Source organism: Protomyctophum bolini (genome assembly GCF_963924005.1).
Source record: "Protomyctophum bolini genome assembly, chromosome: 4".
Lineage (NCBI taxonomy): Eukaryota > Metazoa > Chordata > Actinopteri > Myctophiformes > Myctophidae > Protomyctophum > Protomyctophum bolini.
In genome coordinates, this window is record NC_137865.1 from 17,065,086 (window position 1) to 17,091,314 (window position 26,229).

General features: G+C 43.2%; 1 protein-coding gene across 1 annotated transcript in view; it reads left to right on the forward strand.

Moving 5' to 3' along the window:
* Positions 1 to 26,229, forward strand: part of plxnb2b (plexin b2b) — a 204,363-nt gene that overhangs the window by 171,637 nt on the left and 6,497 nt on the right. The window contains exons 24-33 of the mRNA XM_080761560.1: positions 90 to 190; positions 2,337 to 2,569; positions 5,161 to 5,342; positions 8,278 to 8,344; positions 10,180 to 10,326; positions 13,468 to 13,624; positions 17,695 to 17,795; positions 19,009 to 19,093; positions 20,427 to 20,578; positions 21,537 to 21,697. Coding sequence (XP_080617686.1) covers positions 90 to 190; positions 2,337 to 2,569; positions 5,161 to 5,342; positions 8,278 to 8,344; positions 10,180 to 10,326; positions 13,468 to 13,624; positions 17,695 to 17,795; positions 19,009 to 19,093; positions 20,427 to 20,578; positions 21,537 to 21,697 — 1,386 coding nt within the window. The remainder of the gene's footprint in view (positions 1 to 89; positions 191 to 2,336; positions 2,570 to 5,160; positions 5,343 to 8,277; positions 8,345 to 10,179; positions 10,327 to 13,467; positions 13,625 to 17,694; positions 17,796 to 19,008; positions 19,094 to 20,426; positions 20,579 to 21,536; positions 21,698 to 26,229) is intronic.

Genomic DNA, 26,229 nt, shown 5'->3' on the forward strand with positions numbered 1-26,229 from the left:
CGTGTGTGTGTGTGTACATGTGTGTGTGTGTGTGTGCGTGTGTGCGCGTGTGTGATATGCATCATCTGTGATGTGCGTCATCTGTGCAGGAGGAAAAGCCAGCAGGCAGAGAGGGAGTACGAGAAGGTCAAACACCAGCTGGAGAACCTGGAGGAGAGCGTGAGGGACCGATGCAAGAAGGAGTTCACAGGTACAGTAGAGTACTGGAGTACAGTAGAGCAGAGGACGATGCAAGAAGGAGAAGGAGTACCGGTACGGTACAGTACTGTTTCCATATTTTTATGGGTCTAAGTAAAAATCCCATTTTCTTTTCCTATTTAAAAACACGGACATTGCTGTTCCTTGGAGTGGTTGCACCACTCAAAAATATATACAGGTACATTTATTTAAAAAAATATATACAAGCTCGCAACGTGCCACGAAGTGAAGCGTTGTGAGCTTGTCTTGGGCAAAAAACACATAATCTTTCTTTTGGGTCTCGAGCTGCAAAGTTTGGGAACCACTGCAGTAGAGTACGGTTCACAATCACAGCCGCGTTGATGAATTGAATACATCGGACCACAAAGGAAACAAGTCCCCAGGACTTTCTTGTGTCTTCCTTTTAGCCTCAATGTCTTACTGTACCACATGTACTAATCAAGTTTTCAATCAATCAATCAAAAACTGTGATACTACAGTGCCATTTACAGGTACAATTCACATTTACACGGCACAGTACCATTCACACGTATTGTATTTATATTTTCATTTCAGACCTTTATCTATTCTCGACAGGCACTGAAGTTACCCTCATTTACAGTGAAGACGAGCGAACAATATAACCCAGCTGCAGCTGCAAACTGCACACAGGGACGGGAACAATAAATAATTAAAAATAAGATCTAGATACTAACCTATATAAATTAAATATTAAGTACGTTGGAAAAGATAATTATGGACGGATGCACAACAGAGCATCATCATGGATTTCAACTGTGCAAGTGATGGCATAGAAACCAACTTTAAAATGTGTTACATTGCACTGCTACTGTATATTAACTACAGTAAGTTAGTTGGGGAACACCCTCAAGGACTCCACTTTGAGAACTTATGTTACAGTAACGTTCACAGTCACTGTATGGTACAGTACCCCCCCACCCCACCCCCATGACTGTAAGTATAGCAGCACTGTACAAGCACGATGTGCTTTACACTATTACAGTTTTTATTTTTTAATCTTCTGTCGGGTGGCGTACTTAATTGTAATCACATAATGTTATGTGCCTGCTGTGTATATGCATAATTTCACAAGGATTATGAGCAGCGGTTTTACAATTAAAGTAATAAAAGAGGCTTTCAGAGTTGCCGTTATTTCTCCGCTAATAATCTTCATGTCTGCTCCTCGCAAGCTTAACGATGCGTTTGCACAGAAAAATAATCCTCTGTGCTCATTTAGCCATCTGTACACGCTGAGATCCGACAAAACGTAACCAAATGGACCCGCATTAACCGTGAAGATTTGACTGTTTACGACTTAAACCAGGGTTTCTCAAAGTGGGTACTGTGACACAAGTCCTGGGGTGCTGTTCAAATGTGATAGTATTCGGTATGTATCAATGTAACCCCTTAGACCCTCTATACTTAATAAAAATGACCTGAGTTGCACTGGACTGGATAGCAGATCTACAAGCTCACTATTTTTGGTAAACGTTCCCCGCGGAATAGGGATGCTGGGGTTCAAGTAGTTAAACTTCAAGACCTTTTCATTTTGTCCTAATCCTTTTTTCCTCATGACATACAGTACTGTAACTTAGGGGGAAAGATTTACATATTTACGTGTGGTAAGATGACATAAATGTAAGGTACTATGAAGTAACAATATAATTCAGGGATACAATCTCACATCGGCGTCACTTTGTGCCACGCTGCGAGCTTGTACATCTGCTATTTTTGAAAAAGTTTAAAAAAGTAAAAAAAAAAAAAAAAAGTTTAGTCAAATTTTAAATACAAACGTTCTCTTCTGAGGTCCTTGACATGAAAAAAATCACACCCGTGTGAACTGAGTGGTGCAATTCCCCCCACCTCTCTCTCTCTCTCTCTCATTAGCAGGCAGCAGGCACAGCACTATCACTCGCGCTCATGACCACTGCCACATAGGTGTACACATAGGTGTACACATAGGTGTACACATAGGTGTACACGGACATTGCTGGTTGTAGGAGTGGTTGCACCACTCAAAAAGTTTGAGAACCACTGGTATAAAGTATTGAAACAAACAAAGTACAGTACAGTAGTACAGTACCTCAACATTTGTGTAGTTTTCCCCTTTGATGCTCACTCTCTCCTTCACGTCCCAGACCTGATGATCGAGATGGAGGACCACACCAACGAGCAGAGCGAGGGGGGCCGCATCCCCTTGCTGGACTACAAGACCTACACGGACCGCGTCTTCTTCCTGCCCTCCAAGGACGGTGCCAACGACGTGATGATCACGGGCAAGCTGGACATCCCCGAGGCGCGCAAGGCCGTGGTGGCCCAGGCCCTCAACCAGTTCTCCAACCTGCTCAACTCCAAGACCTTCCTCATCAATGTGAGACACGTCGTGGATGCACGCAACGCAACGCATACTGTCTCTTGAATAGTTTTCGTTTAGTTTCAGTCACATTTTAGTCTTAGTCTAGTTTTATTCGACTAAATATCATACGATTTTAGTGGACTAAATCTACAGGTGATTTGGTCGACTAAAATGTATTTTGGCGGGCCTTGATGCAGTCGTAATGACTGTTTTTACACTTGCTGAAAATAGCCGATCTACAAGCTCACAATGTGACGCGCTAGCCTGCGACGCGTTGTGAGCTTATAGATCTGCTATTTTCAGCAAGTGTAAAATGACTTATACTGGATCTCTTGTCCAGTAGTCACTTAATTCCTAACATTTTAATCTAGTTTTTTTAGTGGACGAAATTGTCAGAATATTAGTTATATTTAGTCTTAGTTTTAGTCATTGTAGGTTAGTTTTCATGTAGTTTCCATTTAGTTTCTGTCAGTGAAAAAAGGTGGTTGACGAACATTTTTCGTCTAGCTGAAGGAGGACTAATTTGTCCTCACTCATGCTCATCATCATGTTGCTCATCATCGTTGCTGTCGGGCAGAAACCTCTTATGTCCATGTTTTAACTTTTCGCTAACTTTTTATTTTTATTTTTTAATGAAAGCCCTACTTGATCATACTGCAGCGTTACATAACAGCAGCAAAAGTAGCAGATCTACACGCTCGAAACGTGCCTCGCTTGTCGAACTTTATTATTCATATTTGTTTTATTAATGCAAGAAAACAACTATTATAGCCTACTCATTTTCCAGGAAGAGAAAAGCTGTAGTTTCTACAATATGAGCTTGGAATCCCCATCAATGATGTCACTGGAAAGCAGGTTTCTGAACTGTCCATCAGCCCACCAATGAGATGCAGAGTAGACAGATGACATACGCAGTTAAATAGACTGATGGGGGAGAGTATGAATTCCAGTTAATGGTGATGGAATACAATTTTCATAATGGTATCAATGGTATACTTATTTGCAACTTGCTATTTACAGACAGAGGTATAATAGAAAGAAAGATCAGATTATTTCACACGGATAGGAATGGAGGAACGTTATAGATGGGGAGGGACGATATTTGTCACTGCACAACGTACTCCCATAGGCTGGAACGTACTCCCATAGGCTGGAACGTACTCCCATAGGCTGGAACGTACTCCCATAGGCTGGAACGTACTCCCATAGGCTGGGTCAGCACCTGTCAGCAGGGAGTGTTGAGCGGGAGCAGTGGGACGGAGGCACTACATTCTCCTCACGGGTGCAGTACTTAGTTTAGTCATTAGTCCTACAACTACAACCTATCTCAAACCCTCACCCTAAACCTAACCTCCCACGGGGCAGCACACCTAAACCTAACCTTAACCCTAACTAAACTAAGTATGCACTCCGCTCCTCGCTGGCAGGTAGGATACAACAGGCAGTGACAGCACTGCAGTGTGTGTGTGTGTGGGGAGGAATTAATTGGCAAAAACCAACACTTCAGCAGCCATGATGTGCTCTCATTACAGCTGGTCTTAATTTATTAATTTAACTATGTTCCATATAAGTTATATACCTTTTTTTGTCTTCCTGTTGAACTGTTTACATCATGCTGCTGGGAAGGCATACATAGTACAGCATGTGAGAAAAACAAAGGAAACAGGAGACAGAAAAGCGTGGAAGACTGGCACCGAAACAGCTCAGGTGTTAACGGGCGTGTGTGAAAAATCCCTCTCCCACTAATTGGCATCTGGGTCGTATCCCTCGATTTACCAAATGGAGCTTCATGTTAGGATTGTCGGGCTTATTATCATTAGCATTGCACTCTAAATAATTTAGATCAACATTATACAAGCTGTCTGGGTGCAGTGCGCGTGGCGGTCTGTCTGGGTGCAGTGCGCATGGCGGTCTGTCTGGGTGCAGTGCGCGTGGCGGTCTGTCTGGGTGCAGTGCGTGTGGCGGTCTGTCTGGGTGCAGTGCGCGTGGCGGTCTGTCTGGGTGCAGTGCATGTGGCGGTCTGTCTGGGTGCAGTGCACGTGGCGGTCTGTCTGGGTGCAGTGCGCGTGGCGGTCTGTCTGGTTGCATTGCGTGTGGCGGTCTGTCTGGGTGCAGTGCACGTGGCGGTCTGTCTGGGTGCAGTGCGCGTGGCGGTCTGCCTGGGTGCAGTGTGCGTGGCGGTCTGTCTGGGTGCAGTGCGTGTGGCGGTCTGTCTGGGTGCAGTGCACGTGGCGGTCTGTCTGGGTGCAGTGCACGTGGCGGTCTGTCTGGGTGCAGTGCACGTGGCGGTCTGTCTGGGTGCAGTGCACGTGGCGGTCTGTCTGGGTGCAGTGCACGTGGCGGTCTGTCTGGGTGCAGTGCGCGTGGCGGCGCATGCATTTGCGGACGTTTGCAAACTGAGCACGTAGCGACGTACCCCCGTACAGTAGTGTGTGTGTGTGTATTCTCATGCATGCTCTCTTCCCTCTCTGCTCCGTACAGTAGTGTGTGTGTGTATTCTCATGCATAGCGACGTACCCCCGTACAGTAGTGTGTGTGTGTATTCTCATGCATGCTCTCTTCCCTCTCTGCTCTTGTCGCACACATTCCAATGTCTTCGAGCGCAGTTCATTCGGACCTGCGAAGGCCGCCCGGACTTCAACGCGCGGGCCAAGGTGTACTTCGCCTCCCTGCTGACGGTGGCGCTGCACGGCAAACTGGAGTACTATACGGACATCATGAGGACTCTGCTGCTGGAACTGATGGGCGACTACGTCCACAGCAAGAACCCCAAGCTCATGCTGCGCAGGTGAGGAGGCGTGCACACGCATGCGGAGAGACGCAGGCAGCGCAAGCAAGCTGCTCCCGGTTCCAGCCAAGCGTGCATATGTGACCAAATTTGACTGAGGGACTGCCATTTGATTTTATTTTCATGTTATCCCATTTTGACCTGAGAAAAAATGTCTTCTACATCCTGACAGTTTTCTGAAAAATCTATGTTTCTATGTCAGTCGTTCTTCGATAAAAAAAAAAAATAGCAGACCTACAAGCTCGTAGCGCGCCACTCTGTGGCGTGCTATGAGCTTGTAGATATGCTATTTTTCAATAGCTAAAGCATAACATAATGCTAACACCAAAAGTTATATGGGTTTTATGAAAGCCGGGAATCATAGCTTCAAATTGGCATATTGGTTGTTCAGTTTGGCCCACCAGTTTTGGAGATATGGTTTTGTCTTGCAGAAAACGCGAGTTGAGAAAACAGGCTTGAGAGGTTCACTTCTGTGGTCTCTAACATTACACCTAGCTACATGTTTAAGCATTTATTTCATATTTACATGTCGATTTCAGCTCTGAAACTTATTTCAGACATGCTCTAGTATGTGAAGAGTCTGTGCTATTAACTCATTTTGGGGAAAAATTATAAATAAAGTTTTTCTCCTCATAAGGTGAAAAGCTGGAATTTGTGCGATGGCAGTCTCTCAGTCACATCTGGTCACATATTGTTAGGTTGTGTGTGAGCCAGATGGAAACATTTATACTGTATTTATAAGTATTTCTTTGCAGAATCACATTGGCTTTTTATTTATTCATCGTGGTACATAATTACTAAGTGTCCCTTGTGTGGTCAATAAAGGCCTATTTGAATCTATTGGTAGTTAATTGATTGCGTTTATATGGACTGCACTATTCCAATAATAACCAGGTTAAGACAATAGTCTGAATCCGAAACAACAGCATTTTAAATTTGGCAATTTCTCATTTTAATTTTGACTTGTGTGAGGTCAAAATGGTGAATATTTGAATACGATGCTTGTACTGTAGCATGTAAACAGAAATATGAATGGAATAGTTCTAATCTACGTCATAAGAAAGTCGATATTATTTAGAATAAAGCCAAAAGCCATGTTATTTCGGTCCATGTAAAACATATTCACCAACATTGTACTGCTAATAGACATTAAACGACCCATGCCGTCCTTAGTGCATTAGATGGACGCGACAATATAGCCTATCCTAGATGGACCTTACCTCGATAATTATGATTGTTAAAGCTGCAATCAGTTGCATATCTTTTTTTATAAACATATCTAAAGACCCATCCGACGGATCCACATCAAACTCGCCGTGTGTATTGACACAGGCCAGAGTCTGACTCTGGATCAGCGTTTGTCCAGTTTTAATGAAGAACACTTCATTTGAACCAATCTCATAGTGGCAGCCATAAAGGATTCCAGCATTAATTAACACATTAAAACCGGGAAAGCATCCGTATAATAATTTTAGGTTTTTGCTTTGGTTATTCAAAAAAATAGCAGATTTTCAAGCTCACATACTGTACAAGTACATCTGTCGTTTTTATTTTGTTGCTTTTTTATCTTGAAAGTGTAACTGATTTTAGAAGGCATTTGTATAATCGTCCTCAGTTCTTGAAGAGTTAAGTGAAGATAACCAGGGCAAAAGCAGGCCTCCTTTTAGTCTAGAATGAGAATGAATGCATGTCTTGTGAAGACAGTCTTGTGACTAGGCCTTGCTCCAGTGGTGCTTGCAGAATGTAAAATGTAATTTCCGGTTGCTGGAGCCTGTCACATACTGTATGCAGCCTCTGAACAGCATCTCTGGGCTCCCGCATGTCGCTTCCAACCACCTCAGTTCACAAGAAGGACGAATAAAGAAAGATACATCAATGCACTATACGTACACCATCTACATCTGTCCTGTGGATGTTGAGCTCTAGACACTGGACTTTGTCATTATGACGACACATTGTGAGCTTGTAGATCTGCAATTTGGTGCCAGTGGTAGAAACCAGTTACTACAGTAAGTAGTGTATTTACTCAAGTACTGTACAAAAGTACACGTTATTTCATTTTGAACAGCAAAAACTTGTAGGCTATTTCTACAATAGGGTATTAATACTTTTACTTGCGTAAAACATGTGAGTGTTTTTTCCATCACTGAGTGGTGCAGTCAGTAAGAAGGTTGTATCCCCAACCTTCTCACGGGGATACAAAGGTCCTTGGTTCGAGTCCCATGGTTTCCCGTAACCCATTCAAGCTACACAAACATTTGGCAATTTACTTTGGGGGCGACAGTGGCTCAGGAGGACTCGAGCTACTGCAGAGCGGCCGTTTGGGAACCGGAAGGTTCTGGGGGTCGGTTCGATCCCCGGCTCCTCCTGTTGGCCTAGCGACAACAAAGTGTCCTTGAGCAAGAAGAACTGCTCCCCAGGCGCTAATTAGTGGCCCACTGATGATAATAGTTAGGATGGGCTAAATGCAGAGGACAAACCAGTATTATGCAAATGGATTGGCCGATATCCCGACAACAACTTAAAAAATTAAATAATAAAATAACGGGGACACATTCATCATTATTATTACTATTATTATTATCTCAAGGTCAAATCCTCTGTGAACTGCAGCCTCTCTCCCCCAGTGGGACTGTGCCTGTCTAGCACTACAGTTAGCTCACTTAATTCTGTAGGGCTGCACGATTCTGAACTGTCAACTGTTGCCTCAGCAGCAGGGCCCTCTGAATGGCTGTTTTGCAAGTACACATCACTAATTATCCCCCGATGGAGAATGCTCGTTATGCTGATTAGACCATTGTGCCAACACAGCCCCCCTCCCCTATATTACAAGACTGCTAATTAGGCATGCTAACAGCTAACAATAGGCCCCATACCGATGGACAGCTTCCAGCAAAGTGTCATCAGCATACTGAACCGTTGTGTATATTTCCAGGTCAGAGACGGTGGTGGAGAGGATGCTGTGTAACTGGATGTCTATCTGCCTCTATCAGTTCTTGAAGGTAAATACACTGTAACAAAGTAGAAACAAAAACGAGCATACTCTGCCTATATAAATGCCATTTTCCGGGTGCACACAGCTTATTATTATATTTTTTACATTAACCACTTGAACCCTAAAGGCCTTTGAGTTTTTGGTGATGGGCGAGTCAGGTGACCACCGCTTTCACCCAAAACTACAACATGACGTCACTGAGTGGCAGTGAAGAGAAACTTCACTGCCAAAACTACAACATGACGTCACTGAGTGGCAGTGAAGAGAAACTTCACTGCCAAAACTACAACATGACGTCACTGAGTGGCAGTGAAGAGAAACTTCACTGCCAAAACTACAACATGACGTCACTGAGTGGCAGTGAAGAGAAACTTCACTGCCAAAACTACAACATGACGTCAGTGAAGAGAAACTTCACTGCCAAAACTACAACATGACGTCAGTGAAGAGAAACTTCACTGCCAAAACTACAACACGACGTCAGTGAAGAGAAACTTCACTGCCAAAACTACAACATGACGTCACTGAGTGGCAGTGAAGAGAAACTTCACTGCCGTGTCACTGCGGAGCTACGGGCTCATGATTAAAAACGTTTCTCTCAAAATCATGCAGACCCATTTCATACTAGTCATAAACTGAAACCACTACTACAATACGAATGTGCCAATAATAATAATATAAAATAGATTGTGTGCAAAACACGACAGCACACTTTTCAATTAGATTAACATAATTGTAATGATACAGCATTAAAAACTAATCTGTGAATTATTTCGCGGACACTAATGGCTATGCACGTTGAAGACCCCCGCTCTTATTATACTCCATAGTATGATGTGGTGTCACGTCTGTTAACAAGGACTGATCTTCAAGCTGATCTTCAATGTGTCGCGACTTGAAGCGTTTTTTAGCTTGGAAATCTGTTCTTTTCGGCAAGTGTAGCTTGTGCAAGTTGCTGAATATCCTTCTGTGGAAATTCATCGCTATAGAAATGATTCTCATCTGAGCCCCAATCCGCACATTAACATACTGTATTTCAGGCAAAATCTGTGTCTACTTTATACTGTGTGAAAGGAGGTTTTTGAAAAGCGTTGATATTTTTTTGACTCTGCGGTCAGTCAGTCCATTTATTTTATTAGCTCTTGCAGCATGTTCATTACTCTGAGAGCAAGGGTCTAATTACTGCAGCTAACTTGACAAAGTTCTGAGAGGTGCGTGCGTGCGTGCATTACTATACTTGTGAGGACAAAACATAATTTGAGAAATAGACATTGTGAGGACCCTTTTCCTTGTCCTCTCAAGAAATAATTAGTTGTTTTAGTTGATTTAAAATTATTTTTAGAGATAAAAATGTTAGGGATAGAATTAGGCAATTAGAGGTTAGGTTTAGGATTTGTGGTTGGAGGTTTCCCTATTTTATATATACTGTACGGTTAGGGATCGGTAGCATAATCGGAATTGGCCATATCAGCCATAAAAATGCCATATCTCAAAATAATACAGATTATTTAATTGGTTTTAAAATAAATAAATAAATCTACATTTAATTTCTGTACTCATCTCATTCAGTTGTGAAAACAGACACTTGGAAACGAGTATATTGATTGATTGTATACCTTATTAACTCTATCTCTACCGCTAGCTGCCACCTAGTGTCGACGTACGTATATACAGTATATATACGTAGCCTACCTGGGGGGAAAAAAGGATTAACAGGCTTTGCCTATCGGGCCTAGGCGTGTAGATCTGCAATATAGTATAGTAATATACTGTGTGTGTGTGTGTGTGTGTGTGTGTGTGTGTGCGTGTGTGCGTGTGCGTGTGCGTGTGCGCACACTTCAGGACTCTGCAGGTGAACCCCTATACAAACTGTTCCGAGCCATCAAGCACCAGATTGAGAAAGGTCCAGTGGATGCCAGGGCAAAGAAAGCCAAGTACACACTGAACGACACAGGCCTGCTGGGGGATGACGTGGAGTACTGCGTTTTGGTAAGATACGCACGCACGCACGCACGCACGCACGCACGCACGCACGCACGCACGCACGCACGCACGCACGCACGCTAATACTTGTGTGGCCTTTTGGCCCTCGCAAGTATGGTAATGCAAACATTAACAGGCACACAACTGCTATATGTCTGAGAGCATTTGGCCCTCGCAAGCATAGTAATGTACGCACACACACACACACACACACACACACACACACACACACACACACACACACACACTGTACATGCCACACACCTATAGACACAAAACACACACAAAATGTACAATCAACACCGCTGTGGGGACAGAATGGCATTTCACGTCCTGGCGAGTGAAACACGCACAGTCGCACACACACGCACGCACGCATGTGTGCACTCCGCGGCACTGTTGCCACGGCAACCAGCGACAAGCCCCCGAGGCGCCCGCCCAGCTTTTGTCACATCCATTTTCGATGTCAATGTTCTCTCTGCTCGGGAACTACACTAGACGACACATTTCAATATACCGCACTGAAAAATGCATCGCTAGCGGCTTATAGGTCACCGCTTCTCAACGTCAGGGGCCGGGGACCACCAGCGGTCCACCATGGAACCCCTCGCAGGTCTGTAATGTAGCTTAAGAGAGTACACAAATGGAACCACATGTCACAATTGTGCCAAATGTCACAATTGTGACAGCCCTACCCGTAGCGGTCCATTTGGTTTGCGAGGGTACACTAAGCTCTGAATATTGTACACCTTAAACTGGGGGTTCCAGTAGAGTTCAGTTCAGGTGATTCTGAACCTTTTTCATTTCAAAGACAGGGGAGGGGGGCTTTAATTTGATAGCACAGTTTGGCGTGAGGAAAAGTGGGAGAGGGTAACATGCAGCGAATCCGCCGCCCGGCTCAGGAATTGAACCTGGGACACGCTGTCGGGGCTTCAAAGCCATTTTGGCCGTCGGCACTGTCAAATCCTAAGCATTCATTTAACTCTGATAGTGTACACATGTAACCATAAGAGTCCATTTGGTTCCATGTGTATTCTCTCAGAGATAGGTCAGGTAATTAAGCTCTCCCCATGACTTATTCTCCGACCTTCCGAAAACCTGCCATATCCACATCAGACACGGCAGAGCGGCGACTTCCTCTGAAGTCTCAAATTATTTGTATTTGTATTTTCCCTTTTCCTTTTTGCTCATCATGCTTAATGGGAGCTAATGTGAACCCAGCTGTTTTCTGTTAAAAGTCTGCATAAATAAAGCGACCCACGGGTAATGGCGTTGTCGGGGACAATTATCAAATTAGACCGAATTACACGTCCCCCCGCCGTGACAGATCGCCTTCTGTGATTGTGTTAGCGAGAAGAGAGTAGAGTACACAATGAGCTCCACTCCGCATGCGTGCAAGAAGCTCTATAGCTCCTGTTACTTTTATTCTGTTGCACCCGGGAAAAACCTCTTATGTCCAAAGCTGTCGTTACATTTCAGAAAATGGAGAAAGAATGTTTCCAGAAATAGCCATCGATGTGACACGTTGAACATTGTACTACATATAACATAATTGACATAATGCATGCATTCTCTCTCTGTCGCCACGACTGATTTCATTTGGAAGCATGTCGGGCACCGGAAATATGGCAGCTGATCTACAGTCATGTAAGCCTGTAGATCAGCTATTTTTTGGTTATTAGTTATTTTAAGATTAAAAGTGTGTTAGAAATGGTCAATCTTAATACATTTTCAGCGCTTGCATATTCCACAAAATCATAATTGGCCCTGATATTCCACAAAACCCAAAGGTCTGCGATTTTCTTCAACTGGTTGGCTGTGTGTGTTGATTTAGATAATATAAAATGTGTGTGTGTGTGTGTGTGTGTGTGTGTGTGTGTGTGTGTGTGTGTGTGTGTGTGTGTGTGTGTGTGTGTGTCGTGCACAACACACACACACACACACACACACACACACACACACACACACACACACACACACACACACAGCGCTTGTGTGGGGAGGCTCCTGTCATGCCGCTTCACCAATCGCAGATTGGGATGTGGCCTGTCAAAATGTTTCAGTACATTTTATTTGGCTTTATGCCATGAACATGGGAGATATGAGGTTTCTACCCGACGAAGGCAGGCAGGGAGGCCGGCTCTTTCCGTCCCCTGCAGATGGAGACAGGCTGGGATGCTGCTGGCAGTCAGATTGGGTTACCCACGTCTCCCATGGCTCTCTCTGTGTGTGTCTATGGAGTGGTCAGCTGCTATTTCTGACAGAGAGAGCCGGAGGTGTCACTTTGGCCCACCACAGTGCACTCTCAGAGCCCAGGGCCGATACTGCTCATTAGCGGCCGTGGAAAATAACTCAAGTACAATTACTTACTTACCAAGTACTCTATTTTAAGTACAACTTTGAGGCACTTTTACTTTACTTGAGTTTTTCCAGTTTTCGATACTTCGATACTTTCGAGACTTAATAATTATAATACATCATTTGAAAACATTACTTACAAGTTACTTTGCAGTTTATTTTATTAATATTACAAAACAAAACCCATACTATACTTCAGCTATTTGAAAATTAAAAGTCTACAAGCTCACACAACGGCGCAGGCATTGTGAGCTTGTAGATCAGCTGAAGACAAATGCTGAAATATCTCACAAAAATGTACAGTATAACGTGTATGAGTACATTTACTTTTGGTACTTTAAATGTATCTCCCAGTACCTTTGGGCCAAGTATTTCCACATTGTGGTATTGCTACTTTGTATGTGACTGTTTCTTCCACCTGTTCTAATTAGAGGGCCTTCTTGGCAGGTGTCGACACTGAGGGTGCGGTTGCTAAGACAACCTGGACACAGAGGGCTTTTGGTTCGTGCACGTGTGCATATGTGTGTGTGTGTGTGTGTGTGTGTGTGTGTGTGTGTGTGTGTGTGTGTGTGTGTGTGTGTGTGACAATAGACTGTGAAAAATTGTGGACGAAGAGAACTGTCACTTTTTTGGCAAATTTAAAACCCGGGCTTCATGGAGTTCAAATGACTCTTGCACCCCTAAGTGTGTGTGTGTGTGTGTGTGTGTGTGTGTGTGTGTGTGTGTGTGTGTGTGTGTGTGTGTGTGTGTGTGTGTGTGTGTGTGTGTGTGTGTGCGTGCGTGCTGCAGACCCTGCAGGTGCTGGTGCAGGGCGAGGGTCCGGACGTGACGCCGGTCAAGGTGCTGAACTGTGACACCATCTCCCAGGTGAAGGAGAAGATCATAGAGACGGTGCACAGGAACGTGCCCTACTCACTGAGACCCAAGGTGGACAGCGTCGCGCTGGGTGAGTGCATGGCTGAATGGACCCTCTTCTGGTACACTTCCATGTCAAGAAACCCCAAATTGATATTTGGCTGCGGACCCGCACCAACACATTGTGTGCCCACACAACACTTAAAAAAAAAACAGGGTGCCCAAGTTTTACATACATTTTTTTGACATATTCTTTTTTAAATAAAAGACGTCCACAGACGTCTTGGGCACCCCATACGGGTAATTCCCAGGTCGTCTGTGGACGTCTTGTGACGTGGGCACACAAGCTGTAAAAAGGATTTGTGCCAGGGACGCCCAGAAGAGAAGATTTGTGTGTGATTTTTCATAAAATGTTCACAAATAGCAGATGTACATTGTACAAGCTCGCACAGAATGAAGTGACACGCTGAGAGCATATGTACTTTTATGCTATTTTTTTCTAGCAAACATATGAATATATAAAGTGTTTAACCCATTTTGGGTGGGAACCACTTTTTGTGTTTTAAACATTATGTTATAATTTAGCTATTGAAAAATAGCATTATTTTTTTACTCGGGTCTAAATGGGTTAAAAGTATTGTGACGCTGTATTAACCCATTATGACCTGAGGCCAATTCTACAAAAAGGTTTTCTGAAAAACGAATGGTACAGTACTACCAGTATATGAATGGTGCTCAAAACATTTTCATGTCAATGACCCCCACAATTATATGTTTTTGGCAAAATATTGTTTTCCAGGGAACCTCCAGAAATAGATTCAAAGATTTGCACAGATCTTTCAAAAATAGCAGATAGCATGGCACAAAGTGACGTGATGTGAGCTTGTATATCTTGCTATTTTTCAATAGCCAAATTAATCTAAAATGACACAGATGCAAAGGTACAGCTATACAATAATGCTAAAAGCTTAGCATAAAAAGCCCTGAGAGGTTGTTTCCATTGTGGTCCTACGGTATGTATTCAATTCAAGAAGTTTAAAGACTTGCAATACTATACAATAATAGATCATCAATACTAGGAGCAGTAATTTCATTTGGAAAGCTACCCGTCTAGTCTAGGTTCAGTTGCAAATTGCAGGCAGGTGTTTTTTTTGGTGGTTTTGAAGGAAGGTAGGTCATGGCTGGTGGTATAGGGCATTCCACATTTTGGTGGCATACAGTAGTAAAATTAATTCATCCCCATGTTTGCGCCATATCTGGAGCGAATGGTGTTCCTCAAATAGTTTCATGTCAAAACAGCTGTGTCAGAGGCACTAAATCCATAATTTGGAGATTTAGCATTGCATTCCCCTGTAAAAATTGCTATCTTGTGCCACAGTCTAATCCTAAAACACCTCCGCTACCACATTATGCATAGGTGTGGTTTGGGCGTTACAATAATAAAACCAATCACCGTGCCACATGCCATTGCCTTTAACTGTTTAGATGCCACGCTCGAGATAACGAGATTAATCTACCTTTGTCCAGGTCGCCACGCCCGAGAGAACGAGAATTTATTAATTGGCGTTAATCCATCATTTAAAAAATAGCATTATTTAGACAAAGCTAAAAAAGCGAAAGGGTCCTTTTGGCGAAAACGAGCAGACATATGTATAATTATGCCTAAAATCATATTTATAAAATGTTTCAGATGAAAAAAGAAAAACAGATGATTTTATATCGAATATTTAAGGGGAACTTTCTCAGCACTTCATGGGCAAAGAAAATCCACTCTCAAAATCGGTCAGATTGACTGCTTAGGCTAGTGTTAACACTTTTAGTTATAGAATATAGATAGAATAGGGTTCAGGTAGGGTTCATGTGTATAAATCTGAAATTGGTTATTTTATCTATAAATTCCAGGAATCTCTGTTGTACCAGTATGTACGATATCTGTCCTTTGCATATCTCCAGATCCGCTCATCCGCTCCACGGTCACACTTGGCCGGGGTAATAATGGGGTATTGCTGACGACGACCCAAGGAACTACAAAGTCGATCGGATGAGCGGTTCTTGTCGAACACGGCCACGCTTCCTCCCAACAGACATGCATTCGGGGGAACAGGCGTTTGTTTGATCAATTTAAAAATGACCTCTCCTTCTCTTCGGAGTGCAAGAGGCATTTAATGATGCCGAGGACATATAGGCGGAGGCGGCAACACAATGCAACGAGTCCTCCTCATCCCTAAACAAAGTTTTGCTCGCTTGCATTAATCACAGAGCTCAGGGAAAATGGCATGAAAGCCTAAAGCTCCTCACAGACATTCTCCGACAACATCAAAGGCGGTCTATATTCCCAAACATGCCGCTTGGATTGCATTTCTTTATGAATTTTAGATAAGTAGACATCGATGCGCTTTCAAGTTGAATCAGAGAGATAACTTCCCAGAATCTGGCTGCTATTTTTGAATGAATAACATGACTGTGTAATGAGCTGTGGTCTGTTGTCATAGCACGCTATGATCATTTCAGAAAGCGACGTCATTTTGTGGTATTTGGTGGAAGAGGTACTCAGATTTTATCTTTTTACTTAAAAAAAAGTAAAAAGTAGCAATACCATTATAGAAAGGTACTGAACTACAAGTAAAAGTCCTGTACTGAAATGTTGCTGAACTGAAAGTTCATACAGCAGTATATTCAAACAGCAGTGGAGTGTCTCCATAATGAGAAACTCACAGGTGAATGAAATCATGTTTTTAATGCAGGGCTTGCTGACGTGTAAAGTTAAACACGTATCACGTTTCCTTTGTCGTTTTTGTTTGCCATCTACTTTTAATTATGTCTCTAAAAGTGTGTAAAACATATTTTTCATTTCAGCTCGGCAACACGATAAAAAAATACAATGCTAAAATTATAAAAAAACGCAGAGACAGGTGAGAGACGCAACTGTGCGGTGGTTTCAAGGGAGTGGGGGGGGGGGGGATATAAAACACAATGACGACAATAAAATGGAAATGCCAAGCATAGACACAGTTCACTTAACACTCCATGGGTTACTTGCTAATGATCAAATGCACCTGCTGCGAAAACAAATACAAACATCCCTGATCCCTCCCTTGCAATTCTCAGCTGTATAACTTCAAATCCCTGCTATGCCCCTTATAGTGTCACCGGTGCGATAAATCAGTTAATTGTTACACCAGGGGTCTTCAATGTTTTTCAGCCCAAGGACCCCCCTAGATGAGAGAGAGAGAGAGATGAAGCAGGAACATGTTGCAGATTATACTTTTCATTTCATAGTGTTGTTTGAGAGCACTCTCAGCTGTGTATGTTGGATTCATATTGTGTATTGTCAGACAACTATTTAAGCCATCAATACATAAACTCGACCTTTCACTCTGAACTTTTACACCAAACCTCTTTGCCGAAAATAGACGGTGGCAGGTGTTGTGAGCTTGTGGATCTGCTATTTTTGGCTAAAGCTGTCCTCAGAATAGGGATGTTGCGGTTCAATAGGGGGTTGCACCACCTCACACTAACACAAGCATTAGCTTAGTTATAGCTTAAATGGCTTTTTACTATAATGCATAAGTCTTGACTTAAAAGGCCTTTAATTAACCCATTTAGGCCTGATGTCGAAATTTAAAAAGTCCTGACAGTTTTCTGAAAAACCCATGTCTGTCGTTGGTTCGCAAACATATTCATGTCAAGGACCCCCAAAAATATATGATATTGGCCGCCGACGCCCCTCTGAAAATATGTTGTTCCAGTGACGCCCCCAGAAGCACAGATTTGAGCTAAAAATGTTCGCTCTGAAAGAATATATATTCAAAGATTTGCGCCACATTTTCACGATTTCTCAAAAATAGCAGACATACAAGCTCATAGCGCGGCACTCGGTGCCGCGCTATGAGCCTGTAGATCTGTTATTTTTCAATAGCTAAAGTATAACATAATCCTTAAAACACCAAAGGTTCCCGTTCTGAATTGGTTAAAAGGCCTTTAATTAAGCTATAACTAGGCTAAAATTGAACTGTGAGGTGCACATGGTTTCCAAGTGGTTTTAATGTAGGCTAAAGACAAAAGATATCCTATCACACAAAGTGGCCCCTGTAGTAACTCCAGCGGACCCCTGCGTTAAAGCACTTGAATTGACTTGCTGCTCCTGCCTCTTCACCACAGAGTGGCGACCGGGCTCCACCGGGCAGATCCTGTCAGACCTGGACGTGACATCGCAGAAGGAGGGCCGATGGAGACGCCTCAACACCCTCGCACACTACAACGTGAGATTGACATGCATCAATACCATTGTATACCATTCCCAGGCGGGCTCTCTAACCATTCAGCTATGGCCACCCCCGTAGACTAAAGCACTGGAGCATGTCTCGGATGCTTTATTCCTTTTGTCCAATAACAAACTGACTTGGAGTGGTCTATTGTCCTTGAGGATCTGTGGTAATGACACAACCGCCATTTAATTTCCGTATTGATTCTGGACCAGTTGGAGTCATTCACAAAACGCTCCATCTTACTTCTTTTTTTAACCTGTAAAATCCACTTCCTTCTAAAGTTTGTTTCTGCTGTCTCCTTTTAGTCTCTCTCCAACTGACTGTTGTTCTTGGAGAGAACAGAGAAGGCCCACTGCCATAGATTTCATCGCTCGTGTCAGAATATAGTGCCTGTCGCCGTGTTCGCGGGGTCAATAATAAAATGGCCAGTAAATACCAGCTAAAGACCCAACTAGGACCAACAGTCATTGGTATTGATTATGAATTTGTTTCTGAGACATGCAGAGAAAAGGGCTTGACGTCAGAGGCAGTATTGACTATTGATGTGAAAGTAGCCCACAATTGTATGAACACATGTACAACTGGACATGTACTTGTGCAGGCATGCAACAAAAAGTAAAGGGGGCCCATACAAAATGTGTCCGCGACCCACAAATTGATCCAACCCACTGTTTGGGAAACAGTGGTGTACTGTAAAATATTAAAACGGGGGTAGAAGACCCTCCACTGCGCGTCAGGTCTGCCTACGCCTCCCAGCCATTGTAAAATACCCAGTAACCTGAGACCTCTCGTGGCTTATTGCTTTAATATACATTAACCACTTAAACTCTATATATTTCGGCCATTTGAAAGTAGCTGATTTACAAGCTCACAATGCGTCGCATCGTGATAGCACGAAATGGGACATAATGAGTACTTTCTACTTTAAATAAGTTTAAGTTATTTAAATCGGTGATCACTCACGAGTGCAACGTATCGCCTCACTAACTTTTAGCTAGTCAGGTTTTTAACTGTATTACTTTTTTGTTTGTTTGTTTGTTTGTTTTTTCAAAGCATCCCTCAATCTCCAAGTGTAGAGTATAGCTGAATTATTATTTTTCCCTCTACTGTGTGCGGGCTGGAAATCTGAATGGGGAAGAAGATGATGATTTGTGTGCGTGTGCATACAGTACATACAGTATATGACCTGATGTCACATGTCTTTCAGGTGCGGGACAATGCCACACTGGTGCTGTCCAGGGTGCTCCACCCTCCACACAACTACGACCAACACCAGGAAAACCACGAAGAGAGTACGTTACGTTTATGTGTTTTCTTTCTTTTCAAAATCTTTTTATTTACATTTTGTAACAGTATGGGTGTCAGGTCACAGATTCATAGAAAAAATAAAAATTAAATATCAGAATTTAGTATCAGTGACTGAGGTAAACAAACGTACTGTATGAATCACAAAGATCGTGGGCAGTCATAATGAAAAGACTAATGTTAACGTGCAAAACATGCCGCTTTAAATAGACTTGGGAGAGCAAGGTGGGAGAGCAAGGTGAAAAATCTAACGGTAAAGAAAAAAATGTCAAGAAGAGGCAAACATGAAATATATCTGCATATTACACATACTGTAGCATAAGATAGACCAACTAGTACAGCAGTACAACATGATGTTAGACATAGGGTGTGACATTACACGTGTGACACATTTACAGCAGGCGTGAAAGAGAGGATGAAATTATTTTTGCGCAAGCACCCCAAGAGTGAACTTTTAGAGTGAAGAAAATCAAAATTTAATTTAGTTTAATTCTTTGATGGTACACACGCATATACACACACACACACACACACACACACACACACACACACACGCACGCACGCACACACACACACATACGCACACACACACACACACACACACACACACATACTCACGCACGCACGCGCACCCGGCCCACACACACACGCAACGCACACACACTTTAATTGAAGGGGAAAAGGGAGCAAACACGAGATGTAAACTCAGGAGTTTCCTTGTCTTCCCCCCAGTGCTTTTGTCAACATCCCCAATCTCATTTGACATGCTAATACCTCTTGTTTTATGTATCACGCTTTCACTTTGAGAAACCACTATAAAATGCAGGTTTACGAATGCAGCCTGTGAAAATAGCCTGTTGTTTTAAACATTTCCTCTTTCATATTCACCCTGTTTAATTAAAATTTGGTTTGGGAGCACCTTGTGGTCTTCTTTTATCCTTTTATTGAATATTTTGTGAAGCTAGCTTTGAGAGAGAACTTAAGAATGGACATATTTATCATTAGGTTAATTAACTATCTAAGCCCTACTTTATACTTGGAAATGATGTTGTGACTTTAATGACGTACCCAAAACAAACAACAAAATCATGAAAGTTTGTGCAAATCAAGAATATATACCGGTACATTTTACATTTTTTTTTGCTTCTAGGGGTGGAACAAATTATTTTGAGATAGGGGCCAAATACATAGCGCAAAAATGCCACCACCAGTGATATAGCAACATGCGTTTCAGTCATAAATCTGTTTAGAACGCATTTGTAGAATGGGCCTCAGGTCTTAGTGGTTATTATGATGTGTTTTGTGTTTATTTGTTTTTAGGGAACGCCTTGTTGGAAGACGATAAGGTGTTTCATCTGGTGCGGCCGGCGGACGAACTGGACGAGATCAAGTCCAAGAGAGGCAGCATGAAGGACAAGTCCATGACCAAAGCCATCACAGAGATTTATCTCACACGACTGCTCTCTGTCAAGGTACAAGCGGCAGTTATTAAATCCTTTATTTATCGGTTCTGGCAATTTGGCTCTGCTGGCCTGGGTTGGAAATCGCATGAGCATAATCGTTGCTGTCGGGTAGAAACCTTGTGTGGTCATATTTTCAACTTGTGCTTGTTTGTTTTTTCATAAATGAATGCAAGTGTTGAGCAAAAGCAGTGAAAATAGCTGATCTTAAAAAATGTTTTCTTTTTAAAATAATAATAAAAAGGGGAACCGTTTTGGAGATGCAAGGTTTCTACCCGTCAGCAACAGAATTATTGCTCCTATAGATTTGGATTGGGTGCCAGGTGCAGGAATGCCACAAGGGCAGACGTTTGAGCTCAATTTATACCCCAATGCACTTGCCAAAAAAAGAGCTGATCTTTACAGCGCGTAATGCCGCCTTGCGATGGGGGTATAAATTAGACAGTATATTTGTGCTGGAATTAGGAGCAGCTTCCATCGTTTTACTCCCTAGGGCGGCTGTAGAATAGACCTCCACATTCTGTGCTAATGTTTGAGTTTTACTCAATGCTTTTGGCATTGCTCTTCATCTCTGCCCTGTCCGTCTCGTCTGTGTGTGTGTGTGTGTGTGTGTGTGTGTGTGTGTGTGTGTGTGTGTGTGTGTGTGTGTGTGTGTGTGTGTGTGTGTGTGTGTGTGTGTGTGTGTGTGTGTGTGTGTGTGTGTGTGTGTGTGTGTGTGTGTGTGTGTGTGTGTGTGTGTGTGTGCATGGGTGTGTGTGCGTGAGCATGTGTGTGTGTCTGTGATTTGCTTGTATTTTATTACATTATTTGTGCCAAATATCCCCACAAGTATTGTAGAATTTGAGAAACACATTGTGCAATTATGTCATTCATAAAATCGGTCTCCTAAAATGCTGATGTCCTTCACAAGTGGAGTATCACAAACGTGTGTGTGTGTGTGTGTGTGTGTGTGTGCGTGTGGCCCCTCCAGGGAACACTGCAGCAGTTTGTGGATGACTTCTTTCGCAGCGTGCTGTGCTCCGGGGCGGTCGTACCGCCCGCTGTCAAATACTTCTTTGACTTTCTGGATGAGCAGGCGCTGAAACACGACAATGTGGACGAGGAGTGTATCCACATCTGGAAGACAAACAGGTATGATGTCGACATACTGTAGGCGCACGCACACACATGACACGACACCACTCAGGGACTAGGGTAAAAAACACTGCTGCAGCTATACACGTGTACAGTACCTCTTCTGCTTGTTAACGTCTGTCTGTATTTGTCCGCACACGCACACACACTCTCCTTCCCCCTCTAGCAGTCTATCTCACAGACACGCACGCACGCACACACACGCACACACACGCAAACAAGCACAGCTGTCGCGGTTTGACAGTCGCAGACCCCACACACATATGTACATACAGTACATCCCACTCACAGAGACAACTCTCCGAAGATGTGAACTTACTTATCGGAGGAATTGGCTGAATACAAATGCACAATTTCAGCTCGCTTAGTTTGCATTCGCATTGCTGTGCTCCCGTGTGACATTTTAAGTGCATAAATTAGTGTCATGTTGGCTCAGGCTCATGCATACAAGACAGGGCATCATATATATGTCAGTGATTGACACGAGCCTGGCACCGAGACAATGCACAGCAACAAGGAAGGACAGGAGTTGAGCAATTTAATTACTTACTTTTTACGCCTTCTAACAATCTGGCTCCTTCTGTTTATCAAACATGCCGGAGGGACCATGTATTAAATATGAATATGTCGTAATATACAGCCATAACGACAAACACACTAATTATAGTAATTATGTCCCTTGGTAATTTCACTGTATGATTGTAAGGAAGTTTATTTTTCTATGCATCTTATTGTTTTGGTTCCACTGCAACTGCAGGGGGAGATGGATGGAAGCAAATGAATGAACGGCGGCAGAATCGCATCAGCGTTCGCTCTGATCAAGGACAGGAACATTCCAGAATGCGTTAGGGGGGGGGGGGGGGGTACTCTTTGAAATTCAAGGCGGATGCGGTATTGGCAGTATGCGGTATTGGCAGGAATTGCATGGAGCCGGCGGCCCGGGTCGTTTGTGTGTTCTGAATGGAAATTAGCATGCGTGGCCTACTGAAGCATTCATTTTGTAGTCCCGACTCTTTATGTTGTCAGAGAGCGGAGGATTTGGAAGATGAGCGTTTTTGCTGTTTAGTTTGGCATTTCCAATCACGATTCATTAGGCGGGACATAACATGGAATTAGGGACTGGGAACCGTTTATCGTAGCCTTTTGTATACAGTCAGCCAGGAACCATCTGATGGGGAGCAGGATAAGGGTTCACTTTATTGCAAAATGATAATGCACTGTTGTAACTCTTAATACCTGTTTAGGGAATTGCTCTAAATTGGCCGACGGCAGCTTTCTTTCTGCATCTTCGGCGCTATCTTGTAGTGCACTCGGTTGTACACAGTAACTCTGTGTTGAGGACGGTCCATTTGCGTTTGTACACTCACCTCGAGTTACAAATGGGTGCATTTTAACACTAAGGATTTGACTATGTACTACTGTAGGTGTCCACCTCATTCAGTCCCCTACCACTACCAGCTCCTTGGTGATTCTGATGTTGAGCTGAAGGTGATTGTTGTCACACCAACCGATTAACCTCTCGATCCTCCTCACTGTCATCCTCATAGTCATCCACGGTGGTTGAAATTATCTTTTTGGAGTATTTCCATTTTTGTATACTTTTACTTCTACTCCACTACATATCAGAGTCAAATGCAGCACTTTTTACTCCAGTACAGTTATTAGAAAACTTGAGTTACTAGTTACTTTGTAGATTTTGATTATTAGCCAATCTACAAGCTCCTGCTATTTCAAAAGATTGTATACGTTTTATACATTTGAAAACTTTCTACATAATTAGTACTTTCTACCTTAATAATTTAGGTACTGTACATTTTGATAGATTTGATTGAGGGTTAACATGAAAGGTGACAGCGAGATTCCTTGGCGAGCGCCCGTGTTGCTCACAATTAAGCACATCTGGCAGGACGCACTGCAGTCTGACATACTGAGGGTAGCTGGTGCGCCGGTCCGTAATCCAGACCCCCAGTCTGACATACTGTAGTCTACCTACACTATAGGGACATGCAGAGAGTGTTAGAGATCGAGGGGCTGAAAAAAGGGCAAAAATAGCTCACAACGCGTCGTGCTGCAACGCGTTGAGAGCTTGTAGATCAACTATTTCCAGGGCGCAGCCCAGCACTCTTTAGCTATATAGTGGAGATGCGGTGGATTTCTTAACAAATTTGTTAACGCAAAATGCTGCATTCAAGTTCAGGAGCCTTCGGGGGAAAAAAAGCAATTCTCCTGAATGCTGCCTTCCGGCATGGCATGGAAAGGAGTGGCATCATGTGCATTTCTTTCACCATAGTACATGTTGCATTCGTGGTCTGGAAAGGGCAGTTGTTTTACAGACGGGTAAAAGGGCAGGGGCTGAAGCCCCCTAAGTTTGATGTCTATGTGTGCATGTCCCTGGTAGCCTACTGTGGCTTGCTGGTGCACTGGTCCATAATCCAGGCCACCAGTCTCAGTCTGACATACTGAGGCTTGCTGGTGCGCTGGTCACCAGCTAGGCCACCAGGCCGTGGCGATCCACCTTCAGCCGGTGTGGCTGGACGGTGATGAAGGCGCTGGAGAAGTATTCTTACAGTATGTGTCGCTCACCTGTTTTTGACTGAACAAATGTGACCCAGTTATATTCAGCGAGTATAAATTAGGCTTAAGGGTTTTCACACATTTAATTGCCTACTGCGCTTATGCCGCCACGTTATATAACTGTGACAGGATCAGGGATGGTGTCATTTCCCCATCTGGTGTTTACCATAATAGCTGAAGTAATGATTAATACAGTTATTAATAACACATTTTCTCAACCTTTTCTGGATCAGGGCCCACTGTAAAATGCAAACGCTGCAGCCATGTTAAGTGGTCAGATGGGTGGTCCGTGTGCATTTTCAGAGAATAATTTATTTTAATAGTCAATTGATCGCACCACTCAGTTCACACAGGTGTGATTTTTCTCTTACATAAAATGTATCACGCAGCAAAGGTCATCGGGCTTGGGAATCGAACCTGTGACATGCTGTCAGGCTGCAGTAGGGCCTATATGTGGTTGTGCCTTAACCGCTAGGCCACCGGCGCCCCATACATCCAAATGAATGCACACATAAACACACAAATATGCATATAATGTAGGCCTACATATAGAAACATATGGGCCGTCATTTATCAATGGAGTGTAAATTCTACCTCAACTTTGAGTGTGGGGTTTGCCGTACATTCACGTCGGCACAGCATTTATGAAGTGATCGCAAACAACAGCTGATCTTTGCATAATGTGATGGCTGAAATCAGTCTGGCACGCCCTATAAAATCAAGCCTCGCCCTCGCTTTTGTGACATGAACAACTGCAAAACGACCAAACAACGTATGGAAACCATACAGTAGTTACATGATGGAAAGCCAATAAAAAGGTTTCCCTCTGACTCTCTCGCCTCGCTTGCCTGTCATGTCCACGCACGCACGCACGCACCCACCCACCCACGCATTCATGCACGCACCCACGCATGCATGCACGCACCTATGTATTTGGGCAAACTGGAAAGAAACTATTCCGTGAGGCCACAACCTTTGTCAAGTACTGTATAGGCTACATTAATCACATACAGTATCACAGTTACATCATCATGAATAGAATAGGTTTGTAGGATATAATTTAACCCATTCTTAAGTGCACTGCATGTTAAAGCGACACCCCCCCCCACCCCCCCCACCCCGCGAGTCGGACTGCTGTGAGTAATAATAATAATAAAATGAAGAAAAAAGTGGAATGTCCGCACACGATATAATTCTGCTCCCAGTCTTTTTTATTTCAACCTATAAATACAACAACGTTTCACCCCTCCGGGCATTCTCAAGCCCGGAGAGAGAATGCCCGGAGGGGTGAAACGTTGTTGTATTTATAAGTTGAAATAAAAAAGACGGGGAGCAGAATTATATCGTGTGCGGTCATTCCACTTTTTTCTTCATTAGTCATTTTTTGGATCCAGCACCGTATTCTGAAACTGGGATGTGCATATCGTTTTCCTGCTTTACATAATAATAATAATAAAAATTATAAAACTTTATTTGTATATCAATGTTGACGCCACGTTAATGACAGATAGCTGGCAACAGTGACAAGGCAGGCAGAAACTCATAATCAACGTGGCGTGATCACTGATTGATGAATGAATGGCATCATGCATAAACATACTGGATGAGTGAGGATGAAGAAGGCTGGTGTTCCACAGTGTGAAGATATCACCAGGTTTGGAGCGTGTCGTTTCTATCCTTAACACAGACCGTTGCACCATGCGTACTAGCCTATATAACTTCAGACCTCACTGTCCATGACATGACAAGACATCGCCACAAGCTCAGCCTACTGTAGGTCTGATGATCTGGACCTGCAATCTATCTGAATGACTGTTAAAGCACTTATTTAATTAGGAGAACGATTAAGCACCTAACTTAGCCTATAATATCGTTGCAAATAGGCTTTGTCACTTAATAATAATAAAATAAAATAGCCGAGCGTGTCCATTCATGTCAAAATCTAAATGTTATTT